The 14,156-nt window shown below is 42.1% G+C and overlaps 1 protein-coding gene across 2 annotated transcripts in view; it reads right to left on the minus strand.

The window, feature by feature from the left end:
- Positions 1–1,210: 1,210 nt before the first annotated feature.
- LOC126536326 (adenosine deaminase-like) overlaps positions 1,211–14,156 on the minus strand; it is a 28,665-nt gene continuing 15,719 nt past the window's right edge. For both annotated transcript variants that reach the window (XM_050183245.3, XM_050183246.2), the window contains 6 exons: positions 7,591–7,820; positions 6,306–6,430; positions 5,270–5,517; positions 2,062–2,188; positions 1,493–1,593; positions 1,211–1,422 (listed from right to left, as the gene is read on the minus strand). In XM_050183245.3, the coding sequence (XP_050039202.1) occupies positions 1,287–1,422; positions 1,493–1,593; positions 2,062–2,188; positions 5,270–5,517; positions 6,306–6,430; positions 7,591–7,820 (967 nt within the window). In that variant the 3' untranslated portion in view covers positions 1,211–1,286. The remainder of the gene's footprint in view (positions 1,423–1,492; positions 1,594–2,061; positions 2,189–5,269; positions 5,518–6,305; positions 6,431–7,590; positions 7,821–14,156) is intronic.

Raw genomic sequence — 14,156 nt, forward strand, 5'->3', positions numbered from 1 at the left:
AGCATGAAATGACAACCCGCAAAGCAGATTGGTTGGAGATGATACTAGCCACAATTTTAAAATGGGTGTTCTGCATATTCGCAATGGCAAACCCCACCACGCCCCTACGCACCACGCCCTCTTATGCACTGGTCCATATGGACGCTGCCCAGCTAGAAGAAGAAAACTGGCTTAAAGCGGCTCTTCAGGCAGCGAGAGACGCCAGGAAGACCGAGCACACTGCCCAGCTAGAAGAAAAACGCCTGAAGGATGCGCGACTAAACGTCGCAGCAAATCACGATTCTTGCTCCGTGATCTCGACGCACGAGGTCACGCGTTGGGTCGCCACAGAGCAAAGGGCTGGCTTCATGAAGCCTTCGCTTGCCAAGGTTGGCTGCACGACGTAGTCTCGTAATTTTTTCTTCCTCCATGAAGACAAAGCTAAGGAGGTTTTTAAACCTTCTTGGGTAAAGCAGCGAGTGAGTCGCTCCCAGCGTCACGCCACGCCGCAGCTCGGCGAGTGCAATAGATACGCAGCAAACTCCATTTCCGAGAATTAAAATTTATGTTGCCTTTTGAATTTATCTGCCTTTTGAACGTTTGCTATTGGGAATGACAAATAAAGCTTCAGCGTACTAGAAGTTCCAGCTTCAGTGATATTGTGAACAAACAATACGAAGAACTCGGAAGCAATATTTTTTGTCCATTGTTTGGGTGGAACTAGAGCGTATGTAATGCGGTCCTGTACAAAGGGGGGGGGGGGGGGACTCGTTTTATTTTCGCAACTTGCCCGAAAATAGGGGCCGTATTCTTAAACGAGCCTTTCAGGCGATAATATCTCCTCGGCCACGCCTTCGCCATTTCTGCGCACTGATTGGCTGCTTCAGCAAAATCGGATGAGCTACGTCATCCAATTTCGCTAAACCAGCCAATTAGCGCGCGCCTGACGGCGAAACTATCGCCGAGGCGATAGTATTGCCAAAGTGGATCGTTTCGGAATAAAGCCCCAGTTCTCGTTCCAGTGCCCGGATAACGGCTCTGGCTTTTCGCTCAAGGTCACTTCAATGTCACCGACAACGGGAGCTAAAAGCATTTCATGCTTAAAAGAGTTGTGTTACTGATAACGGGTCATGGGTGTTAAGCTTAGTTCACGTTGAAAACAAGTAATCGATGGCTTACTACTACACGTTTCTTTGTGGCCAAAGTTGTTCGCAAGAGGACGACGCGGAAATGTGCAAAATATTGTCGTGTGGTGTTTATTGTATTCAGACATCCCCACATGATATCCCAAGCCTTAGTGTGCCATCTCAAAAACGTTCACAACATAGTAGTCTTGCCAGCAAGCCACGCTTCTTACGAGTGGGTCCATGGTTTTTTGGTGGCCACGGCGGTAGCGGCCGTGCTGGCTGTACAGGTTGTACTGGCCGTGTGCGGTGTCTTTCCCTGTAAGTACATAAGGTACTAAGAGAAAACCCAGTGGAACAACAAATGGAGGCATCTTTATTGCACTCACGCCTCTCTGACTGGACTGATGCCGTATTCTTCCTTGAGGAGCTGTAGCAGTTCTTTCTTCTCGGCTGCCGGCAGAAAACACGATCTTGCCGCATTTAAATTCTAAGCAGGAGAGAATAAAGCGCTCATTAGTAATGTTCAAAAAGAGAAGTGCAATACAAGTGATCTTTTCATTCTGTTACTCAACAATATATGCCATTATTATTTGAAAAACAGCTCATGAAACCGAAACAAAACCGCTCGCTAGCAAATATCATACGTAATTTCTGCTAACCTGTCCGAAAATTCTTCGTTGATAAATATAAGTTCGTTATATCAAGTCTGCGCGAAAATTTGTATAACGATTTGCGTTTATAAGACGGACATTGCTTTTTTTATTTCACAATGATTGGTATTCTTTTCCTGGCCTCGTGTACCGAGGAATCCACTTTCACTTTTGCTATTTGCACGACCATATTAAATGAAAAGCAACGTAAAACTTGTATATCTTATTGAATGTGTATAAGCTGCTGCAACAAGTAATGACAATGTACAGATAGAAGTCAAAGGATGAACAACGCCAAAACTCACCGCCCGAATGATGTGAGCCTCAGTTAAGCCTAGATCTCTGAGAAACTCATTTTCATCGTCCAAAGTACTGCCGGTAATAGTGGTGTCGTCCTTGCTTATCGAGAAATTGGCGTTTTCCTCAGCAAACCTGCGAACCACAATTGAGGTGTTGTCGAAGCAGAGAAGAAAGCAAATGCCCAAGAAATTGCTGGTTACTCTGTACGCCATAGAAAAAAAAAACCGCTTTCATGCAATATTATGCTCGAAGTGAGCATTCAACTGGTGTCTGATGGAATAGACTTGTTTGTAACACTGAAAACCCCGTACTATATAACAGCTCCGAAACATTGCAGCTTAGCAGATCATACTATAAATTTAGAATTTAGAAATGTTCACGTAGCAGAGAGAAAATGTATGTCTTATTTATATCTAGTTCGAAAAAAATACTGGTTTACTACACGAAGTATTATTGGAAGTAAACGCAGCCTAGTTTGCGCAACAGAACCTTTACGCTTTCATATTGCATTTAAAGTGCAAAATTTAAATCAATCTCTTGAGCAGGCTAGAAGGTTCACGCAGACATGAAGTTGCATCAGTTGAAATGAGGGGGCTGACCATGAAATTTCGGAACATTTCTAGGTTGCGGGTTACTGACATAAATAAATTAATTTTGAGAAACAAGCTGATAGGACAAGTCAAGAAGCAGTCATTCGCTGCGCAGATATCACGTGGGCACCGTGTTGCCATCGTTATGCAACTGTCTTCGCACTTGTCCTGGCCATCCCGAAAACAATGGTGTCTATGGGAAAAGCTGAGCACCGTAAATGGGCACCTGCAATTAATTTGATTTTTTTTTCTAAAATTTTGCAGTTTACCGATTACTTTTTTTCGGTAACGCTCACTGCCATCCAATTACATTTCGATGTAACCAGTCACTCGTAACCAGTTACATTATTGATGAGACAAGTTATAACGAGCTAAGCAGCTTAGAGAACCTGAGTTTGGTGAGAGTCGCAGTACAACGCCCGAAATTGTGCCACGCAGCTGATTGTGCCAAGCAGTAGCCTCGCTGCGCATGTTCGGGTAGGGCAGACGCGGGGCTCAGTAGTTTTCCCATCTTGACGCTCCACCTCACGCTGGTTGATGAACTGAACAGGTCAGTATGTCTCATATAGCGAAGGCCCACTTAGGACGTAAATGCCAGAAAACCACATACGGCCAATTTTTTTTCGGCTTTTCATTGGCCCAACCGGGATCGTATTTTCCAAGTCACAGCAACAATGAAGCGCTGCACTTCGTAGGAGACCCAGATGCCGAGTGACCTGAATATTGAGCACAAAATCCGTAGACGTTACAACACGGCCCTACTCCCAGCGCGCACATCGAGCAAACTGGTTAACCTTCCTTGATTTGCCACCCTTATTCCTCATTGAGCAGGTTTTCAGTGTCGCGGCTGATGTATTCAAAACAAAAACGAGAAAGGATGACCAAAGAATGTTTTTAGAAGCACTTGTCAGTGCAGATAAGCAATGAAAGGGCCAGAGCAAGAAAGTAACGTAGTAAAATTAACCCAGAAGTAATGATTGCTATTGAATAATTATACAGTTTCATTGGGCAGTAATTGGTAACTGTAATCAATTACATTTTTGAATAAAGTAATTGTAAGTGTAATCGGTTACATATTTCTGTAACTTGTACAAGTCTGATACTTGCACGGCTGCTGGAACGCACAGCCGACTGCACAAATAAGTTCGAAACATGCAAGCGGCGAAAGATTTGACCAGGTCCAACTCGTGTTGGAACCGCGTTATGAGAAGGCCAATGCGCTTCGCATAAGTCGGCGGTTAAGTAGAAGCAGCGGTACTTGCTTTACGGCATACGTGCGCCTCACTAGCTCGGCACGCTGCTTCTTTTGTGCCTATTTCAGAGCAGTACTAAGTTCCAACCTCGAAGCAGTGGTTTAAACTGGCGTATGCGCAGCTCCTCTTGGTTAAAAAAGAAAATTGCAGTTATGCGACGTCACGAAGGAGCCAGTTGTCCCAAAGCGATTGTTACCACAAGAGATAGACCGTGGTAAGGTTGATATGCACTCATGCATTGTTGGCATCCGTGGCGAAATGAGTAGAGCATCCGGATCTCCCGCTCAGGGACTGTGATCCAAATCCGACTACCTGAGACATCCTCTTTCTTTCGAATACGTGCGAAAACAGGCGAGACAAAAAACTTACCACGACCCGGTAGTAGGATTACTACAGGGTTTATGGCTTTTCTCAGATGCTGTGCATGCACACTTTGCAGGTAGAACAAGTACACGACGCCGCTCAAGTTTTTCAAGGAAGGCGGTTGTCCATGACCACTCCGAACGACCGAATGTACACTATGTTTCGCAGTAATAGCATGTCACAAGGTGTTATGCTGAGCCCTTTGTTGTCGAAGGTTACGCATATTCGCAGGAAGGAAAGGGTGCCACGTTGTTTTCGCGTCAGTTGCTGTGCGTTCCACACAGACAGCCTCGTTGCTTGTAGGGCATCGCGTTCGTGTTACACCACTCAGTAGTGGCTATAAAAAATTACCGGTAAAGATCATCACCTAACTGGTGGCATTTAATTATAAGGATGTCGACCTTATTGAGAGAAAAAGACTAGCAGTTCTTGCGAATGAACAAAATGTTCTAAGAACCGATAGAGCTAGTGAGAATACTAGATCTTACGGTTCTTTCATAGCAAAATCAAGCTACATATTTCCGATTGTCTTTCATGTGGGCGGGACATAAGTTTAATCAATACTCTGCAGGATATCTTGATCCACACAGTCTTTTACGTGCCTGTACATGGTGTGATCATAGCTTTTTGTGTCGCCCATAGTTATATTCTATTTATTGCCCTCCTCTTTCTCCTAGAACTTTCCTCTACCCGTTGCAGCCCCTATGCTGGTTAGCATGCATGGAGTTATGGGCAGTCAGACAAAATTATTTTGCAGTAATAGAATTTCTCCATCTCTCTACCTTCGCAGAGTTTGTTAATTACCGCTCGTGATACGTGGGCGATTCCCCGTTCAAAATGATACGGGTGACACACTGTGGCTTTCGCCACATATGTATATGGTGCATGAAATAGGAGACTAGAGCGCAATATATATAAAAAAAACATTTTGTGCACATAGAAACATCACGAACATGGAGCTTCATGAAAGAATATTAGCGAGCGTTTCTTGAAATATAAGTGCCCACCTGACAATCGAGTGCTTTTTGGAGCTCAGAGGGCAGCCACCAGTCAGAACGCTAGAGTAAGGGCAGGCCTCGAAGTGGAGGTCCTTCTCTTGCGCCATCTTGAACGTTTGACCGGTGGTGTCTTCGAAGACTCGGTACCCATGGCCCACCCTCTCGCAATACAACTTCGTCATTGCGTCCATGACGGATTTGTAAGTGCCACTTTCGCCGGCGTGTGCCGTACGGCCTATGCCTAGATCCTTTGCTCTCTGCAGTGAAACAAGAAGGACGAATAACAGCATTCAAACCTAGACACACTAAAAAAATTGCTAGAGGAAAAAAGCTTCCTTGACAAAGAACGGCTGCCGTAACGGTTCAATCGCCTGACTAGGTGCCTCAAAACTATGTCAAGATAAGATAGAAATTATTTACAGGAAAGACACAGAAGTCGACCTAAAAAGGTATGTCGAAGTTCTTTGGAGAAATATGATAAAATCTGTACGTTGATGTCGATGGAGAACGGCGTGTACATGACCATGTGACGCAGTTTTGTATCATTCCATGCTTTCTGCAGTGCGCGTAATTTAGAGCCTTCATATAGTTTTACTTCAAGTTGCTTCTTCACACTACTGCCGTCCTCTTTAGATCAATGTAGAAATGCTTTGATATCCTAACTCACGTTAAAAAATACTTCCTCTTCTGTATTAACGTAGACCATTCTTCATTCCTCACCTGGATTACGCTTACAAATTCCTCCTGATATACTTGCGTTGTTGCTACAACTTTTTCGCGACTATTTGTTGCTGTACTCTATTATTATCTTACTGAACCGTATTGCAGAGCAAACAGAAATGTGTGGCAAGCTTATCTCCTCATTAATAATTGAAACTCAAAGTTCAACACCGCGCTATTAGAAAAAAAAGAAAGAAACGATTTTAATTTTCGAAAAGAGTGAGCTACGATAAGCTCCGGACAAAATAATCTTACCAATCTTGCGTGAGAGCTCTGCTTAAACGCTCTCATGGAACACTGAACATGCAAAGCAACGGGGCCGTACCCGGTAAACCTGCATTTCGCCCTTGGTAAATTCGGGTAACATCGCTTCGTCCTTCGCTATGTCGATTCCAACCACGCCTCTATTCTCGTACTCTTCGCAAAATTTCAAACATTCCATGGACCAGTCTGCAAATAAATAAAATATATTATGTATAAATAAGTAGACGGGGACGGGAATTTTTAAACAATAGACATTACAGTAGGCTTCTTTTAACGCGACTTCAGCTTGACGCGTGGAGGCTGTGATATGTACGGTGCTTTTAACTACGTTGGAATTCAAACACGAGCGTAGTTAAGTCTAAACGGCATGACGAGATTTAGCTTTAGAGTTATGCCTTCCTAATGTATTAACTGCAATAGGAAGAGTGCAATAAGGAGTTAATTGCGTTCCTACAATTTCAGCGTATGTTCAAGAATCCGATTAAGCGGAGTGCTATGACAATTGTCACGGTTTAGCTCAGCAAACATGTAGATGTTGAGAAAGAGAGAAAAAAAAAGAAAACGCAAAGTTGCTGACATAATGCAAGCATTCGTGCTGCCTCTGCACTTCATGCCTCAAGAAATTGCAGACTCCTAGCGTGAATATTACAGTTTAATGTGTTCTGTCTCTAATAATTCATTTATGAAAATTTGCCACATCCGATACATTGAGATAGGATTATGGTAGACATTTGTTATTCAGTCTACAACTTCTGAGCTAATCAGGTGACCTCAAATTTAGGCTTCATTATAACCCTATCACGAGCGAAACTTTCTCAAGCATGCTTTATTTCTAACTCAACCTTGTCAAAAATTGAAATATGGCTTGTCAGTATATAAAGATTATGAGAAATATATATTACAGAGAAAAAAAACAATACAGCATAAAGAACAAAAAGAAAAACCAAGTAAACCTTATTTAAGAACAGCATTCTTTAATATTATTTATTTCGGTTTTGTAATAAAATTCTTGCAAATCGTCCTGTACATATAGAACTGATGTAGAAAGGAACCGGCAGATAAGAAAAAATGTACTCTTGGATAAAAAATAACAGGACAAAAAAGCAATGATAAAGCTGTCACGAAATTTAAGCTTTAAATTTTTTTACTGAAATAAGGCAGGAGAATATTTTACGTCTACTGGTAGTCTTGTTATATTCGGAATGAAAAGATGAAGTAAAAAGAATAACGTGGACAGTTAATTGTTGACAGGCCCGAAGATGCGTAACAAAACTTCTGACAGAAGCTTGTGGCCACCAAACTGTTAAAAATGTGTATTCAAGGAATTTCTAGAACAGATTGCGTACCGTCTTTGCCGAGGACACAGCAAATAATCGATCGAGCCTTTATCTGGAAGTCGCATTCTCCTCTGCTCAGGCCGCAGTTGACCGCTTCGACGACTTGCTTCGGTGTCACGTGCTTCTCCTTCGACGCTAGAAAATGAGGAGAATATCGAGCCTCGAAGTACGCAACGCCCTCTCTTGCCTGGTCTTCGCACAGTTCGTAAGAGATTCTTTCTACGGCTTGCAGATCGCCACTGCAAAAAAATAATAATAAGTAAATGAAAAATTGAGCAAATTTAAATAATAATTTAATAATAATAACAAAAACAAACAAAAGAAAGAAATGCAGCCATAAATCCTTTACGACGCTGTGTGACTTGTGATATATATCTCTTTCTTACGTGTGAATGAGTCACTAGTGCCATTTCTTGGTTTAACTTCAACTTATTTGGTTATTTTAATAACGTCAGCAACCCCCCCCCCCCCCCCCCCCCATTTAAAAGGATGCGTTTTCCTATACCTTGAAAATACTTCAGCAAGCTTCAAGACACGGCTAATGTATAAACAGATCAGTTTAGTAAAATTTAACTAAAGTGAATAGTAAATACGAGAGCACCGTGTACAGAGAAGATTCAGCAAAGGTTTTCAGTATATGGCGCAATTCTTGAGAAGAGGTCATCGTCACTGGCTGATCGCCCTCCTTTAAGATACGGGCGCGACAACATTTCACCAGTACCTATATACTAGGAAACTGATCTAGCGTAGAAGTTGCTTTGTGAATTTATTCAAATAATGAAACAAAACTTGAAATAATAATGATTTCATTGAAGTAAATTATCAAGCCAGGTGCCGTTTCATTGTAAAAGCCAAGTTATGAAGAATGCGAACTCAGCGACGGTGTCGCTCTTTTGAGGGTCACAACTCGTCACTTGTAGCTTTGAAAGAGAAACAAGTGAGGAGACGCAGCAACCGTCAGTGATAGGTGTGAGTTCATTCTTTGCAAAATGTCCAAGGGCCTCATTCCCTCTGTCATTGCCAAGTAACATATCCATCGCTATTTTTTTATACCTGTACGTGTTTAGATTCAATGTTAAAGACTCCTTGCGAAATGTCACCCTCGAAAGTAGATAATTTTGTTGCTTGTGGCGTTTAACTTTGATACTGGAAGCAGGGCGAGTATAGGGTTGTGAAGTACGATGCTCCAATATTTGCTCCTTTGACTGAAGTTCAGGAGTGCCTGGATGAAGAGTGAAGAGCTCTAAGTGAAGTTTCGTTAACGATTCGTAAAAAAACCTTTTAAAAACGTCTAGATTACCCCGAAAATTATTTGATATATATATATATATATATATATATATATATATATATATATATATATATATATATAAACAGGCATATCCAACGCAAATATGTTGCAATCTACACTCTAAATACTAGGGAACGTTTCGCAGGAGGGAAGCGGCTGATTTACTCTTCAAAGTGTTGTGTCTCGCACAATTTCGAGTGGAGTGAAATGCATTGTTCACTCCGTCACCAAGGAGAGAGTGAAATCTGCTTTTCACTCTCCCCTTCAGAGCGAGGTTAGAATGCCCGTTCTACTCTTGCGGCAATAGAGAACAAAACGTCGCGTAATCTTCTGCTTCAACTGTAAGTGGCTGGCCCCGAACATGGCAATGTATCACTCATGCACGCTGAGCAAAGAACACATCGTTTTGCTTCTAAGAGAACTGGCCGCTGCAGTTCAAAGGAACGCGTAGCGAGCGCACTACTTTTTCACTCGGAGTTGCTCCACCGCGCGCACGCGCTCAAGATGGCGGTACAGCAGAGCACCGGAAAAGGTGATCCGTCCAGCGAGCAGCAAAGGCCATCCAAGGGAGATCGTGTGTCAGCCATCTCGCGTCGCCGCGAAAACACGACAGTCGTTCGTCATTCGTTGGATATAAAAGCAAATCCTCCACGGTAAGTGAATTCTAACTTAGGTGCACATTCTGCGTATATGACATGCTATCGCCAGGAAGTCGTCGCGGCTCTTAGCCGACGCGATTGACAACGGACTAGGGAAGCGCGCTGTGTCTCTCGATGTCAATCGAAAAAGCCAGTCGTCGAGATAACTGCATGTGATTTTTTCAGTTGCCGCTTTCCGTAAAAGCTTTGAAAATTGCAAACGCTGCCAGAAGCATGGTATGTCCAATAAGACGTGAGGCGGGAGGACGCTTAGAATGGTTTGTTCACCAACCCATGATTCCGAGCCAATGCGGAGCGTGCTTAGCCAGCGTTTTGTGTGTTTGAATTTATTGCACTTTGGCAGTCTACTGTGCACGGAACGCTGTCGAAATAAGGAGGCACATAACAGAAGGCGTCATTTTGCTGGCGGCATGCTTTCATTAAATATAAGCAGCGCGCTTGACGGTGTCTCGTCTATAAGTAATCTACGACCACTGAAGTTACGTGCAGCGTCAGTGCTAGTTAGAAACTTGGCCGCAGGCATTCAGCTGCATGCTGCAAGAGGTCAATTGGGCACGTTATCTTGAACTTGCTTAAAACGCATGACGAATTCATGTTTTGTGCTGAATAAACACCATATAAGCGATCTTGCGCGCGACAGCTACAAGCGATGCGATGGAGATGGCTGTCGCGTTCGCTCGTCACCTACAAGTCGCACTCCGTGCGAGCGACAATTTTTAGCGACGTCTCACCAGTGTTTCCGGTATGAGGGCTGTAAATACGCGTCAACACTAGTGTGACGCACCCTTTAGTAATCTAAGTTTATGTATTTTACAGTAAAAAGTAGCATAAAATGTTTCCGAAGGTCTTGCAGTGGGCTCTTATCCTTGCACGTATGAAAATTCAATCCTTTGCTCGTTCCGCGCGAGAATTGGTAGTATTGGTAGTACATACAGCTGCGGCTTCGCGCTATTGGCTAGTCGCTCATAGCACGTCCAGGCTATGATCGACGAATTCTAGATTTCGAGAACCGTGCGATTTGTTCAAACGAAGGCCCGTTTTGTCGCTTGAAGTCGCCGCTCATCGCGTCACGCACTAAATCCCTCTCATGGTGTTTAGCCCTAATACTGAACTGTTTCTGCTCATGTATTGAAATTGTGTCATTATATGTCTGATTTTATTCCTCCTGTTGCGGTTTCCGAGCACGGTGCCAATCTGAAAGGTTGCCTATGTCTACGAGTCCGGTGAATTGTCAATCAGCGAGTTATGCATCAGCATCGAATATTACGGCTGCTGTGTGGAATTAGAATTGAAGGGGCGCTTTGCACACGCCCATTGTTTTGGACATACCTGTGCATTTGCTAATATCAGAGTCATGTCATATGAACAGCTAAATCACCCTTCCTATGAGGGTTACAAGCGTAATGTGTGCATCTTGCTACTGCATGGTAGATTAAAATGTGTTTATCGCTTTAATATTTTTAGTGAAGAAATAAAGTATCAAAATAAAGCGTTGCTTTAATTCCGTGTTACCAGTCGTCTGTCGTACACAAAACAAAGGGTTGGCCTAATAAACTAATAACTTTGGTCTAACTGCGACATTTACATGCCTTCAAGAGTGTAAAATGCTAGATTTCAAACTGCAGCACTAGTCGAGTCTGTCAAAAATGGACTCCATTGCGCACTTCATAAATCCTCACAAATGAAAATAAGTTCATGCCTTTTTGTAAGCTTGAATGCCAGCCGCAGTGGACTTTCTTGTTATTATTTAAATGTGGGTAAGCTTGCCATAACAAGTCTTGTTGCCCTTTCCGATAGGCACATCCAGTCATATCCATTGGACTGAAGAACCATATTTTCATCCCTACTGAACATTATGTTCGGAGATATGAGCCTCAAATTATGGCTTGAGCAGTGGCAAAACCAGAGATGGTGTGGGGGGTACACTGGGCGCGCGCTTATCATGTGTCACAAGGGCTGTTTGCGACACACCAGACTAATGACAGACTTATGACATCTGACGATGACCAATATTCTATTTATTAGCAGGAGTATTTTAACATTGGTGCTGAACGAGGATGAACTTTCGGTGATTTCTTTTTTGTATAAGTCTAATATTGTTGATGTTGAATATAATTGATGTTGATTCAGCAGTGGACTGCTGCAGTCATTCAGATGTTTCGCATGCATTTCAGTAGGAAGACTAAGAGCTAAGACTTTCTTTTAGTGCCATGACCTTGACTGTCTTGATGTTGTTTTACGCCATGTCCTCGTGTTGACTTTTGCACACGACATTTTTGAGGCACCCGCTTTATATAACGCAAGATGGCAGCTGCAAGGACACAAGGATGTAAAAGAGCCAGCCCAGCGGGACTCCACGTAGTATAGAGGAGCATAAGCCAAGGAATCAAAATACATTGCCATGTAATTCGGACGAGAAAACTAGAATGTAGGTATATTGGGTGTACCATTTGACTAAATGTCAACAAAATCAAAATACAATATGTCACACCAAGGTGAAAACTCTCACGTGCCCTAGGCAGTCATCTTAACAGAGTATACTTATGTAATGTCTGATGGGAAAGTCAAAATCGGGTATGCTCTCTGGAGACAAACACATAAGAGCAAGTGTCACGGAAAAGTTAGAAATGTGCTTAAAAAAACTGATTAGTTTTGGGAGAAGTGTTTTTTGTCTTGCGTCTCAACAGATATATCCATGGTATCAAAAATTGTAGTACAATGAAATTGCATATTCGCTTAGTGACATGATACATACTTGCAATGAGCACGCCGTCTGTGTTCACTATACAAGGCAACAGCTCGTGCTTAGTTCGGTGCTTACATACATTTAACAGCTTTAATGGCTTGCATTTAACAGCAATGCAAGGGTGCAAATACAAACCACAGTGATTATCTATTTTAAATGCCGACATGAAGCAGACAGATCTTCATGTTTTCCCTTTTATCTATGTTTTGCACCTAATTTTAGAAGTATGGCTTCTTTTTAGGTTCCAGACAGGGGAATCATTGGAGGAAGATAATCCCATGTTTAAGAAGTCATTATCGTTTACGTGCATGCTCACGAAACCAGTTCATTAGAAGCGCTCGTGCCGCCTAAAGCGAAAGCAAGGAGCGATTAAGGCCTTTAACTGCTTACAACGTGGGGCGCATCTTATGTCTTAGAAGCTGGAGAGTCACTTGGAATTGAAAATTATTTTAAAAGTGTAAAATTGTGGTTTCTCCTTCTGTGAAATAGTCATATGAAAGCTTCTGGCAGGTATTTGATATTCTGATTCAAGTGACTCAATCTACTTGCCAACCAGGTATGCTAGTGGAGGTAGAGATGTGTTCAATGCAAAGAACTGAGAGCATCTGACTAGAACACTTGTTCGTCAATTGGCGGATGTGAACATATAGTGTTAAGCAAAAGCCCCTTAGTTTTATGGCTTCTGTAGACATAATTTTTGCATGGCAAAATAAAATAAAAGCATTTTTGCGCATGGTAAATTTCCGGACTTAAGTTAGAGTGCACAGTGAGGCGATGTATTAATCTTCCCAGACACATATTTATTTGTTTTGAGGCGAAGATTCTGTAAAGTGCGATAATTTTTCTTACGTTAGCGCATGTTAACCATTTGAGTAGGGAAAAACTTTGGTTTCAGGTAGTTGATTCATTGTGCAAGTATATGCATAGTCGCATGAAAAATCCACGTGCATGGAAGGGATATGTGAAACAGGATTTATGTTATGCTTCTTTGTTTGTCTTTTTCGAGCACTTCCCTGCCTGTACTTATGCTTATGTCGCCTTTGATGCATCATATTCATCACATCTGATTTTTGGTTCACATTTGAAGCCATGCTATACTTTAGGTAGATTGCATGTTCAAGAAGTCACAATAATTACTCATGTAATTATGCAAGCTGCTCTTGAGAAGTATAGCATTCTTGCCGTAATGGGAATGAAAAGCTACCGTATATGACAATAAATTTTATGCGCACGATTTTAATGCTAATGCTCCTTGAAGTTTTCTACTCATTTGCTACACATTAGATAATATTGTAAATTTAATTTTATTTATTTGTGAGAAAGTGTAACAAATTAATCCCAACAGCACCAAGAAACTACTTTCGTGAGGACGCCAACCGAATAGGAAATATGATATGTCTCTGTAGCACTTTGAGACCGGGCAGGATATTGCTGCAGAACCATGACAAGCTACACTTAGAAACAATGGGGTGCAGCCCATACATGAATAATTTTATGTGAAATATAAGCTAAGCTAGCTAGACCTGCAGCCTCACATGAGAATATATAACACATTTCTAAATTAACTGTACTCTCGGGAACATTAATACGCTGTACAGGACGTTATCAAATGAGCTACTGTCTTAGAATATGGCATACAAAAAAAGTTCCTTGCACAATTTATCTAAATTACCAGCTCCATGCTTAGCAGCTCATCTGGTAACCTCTGCCATATAAGTGCACGCGCTTTGAGCCAGAAATGCGTTTGCTGCCCAGTAATGTGGCGCATATATCTCTTCAATTATAGTGCCAATACTTAGTGAGTTTGCACACGTTTGTTCTATGTTTCACTTTACATGACTTTATTTTTGAAAAGAAGCAGCCAATTGAAATTTAAGGA

The sequence above is a fragment of the Dermacentor andersoni genome, chromosome 4, assembly GCF_023375885.2.
Source record: "Dermacentor andersoni chromosome 4, qqDerAnde1_hic_scaffold, whole genome shotgun sequence".
NCBI lineage: Eukaryota > Metazoa > Arthropoda > Arachnida > Ixodida > Ixodidae > Dermacentor > Dermacentor andersoni.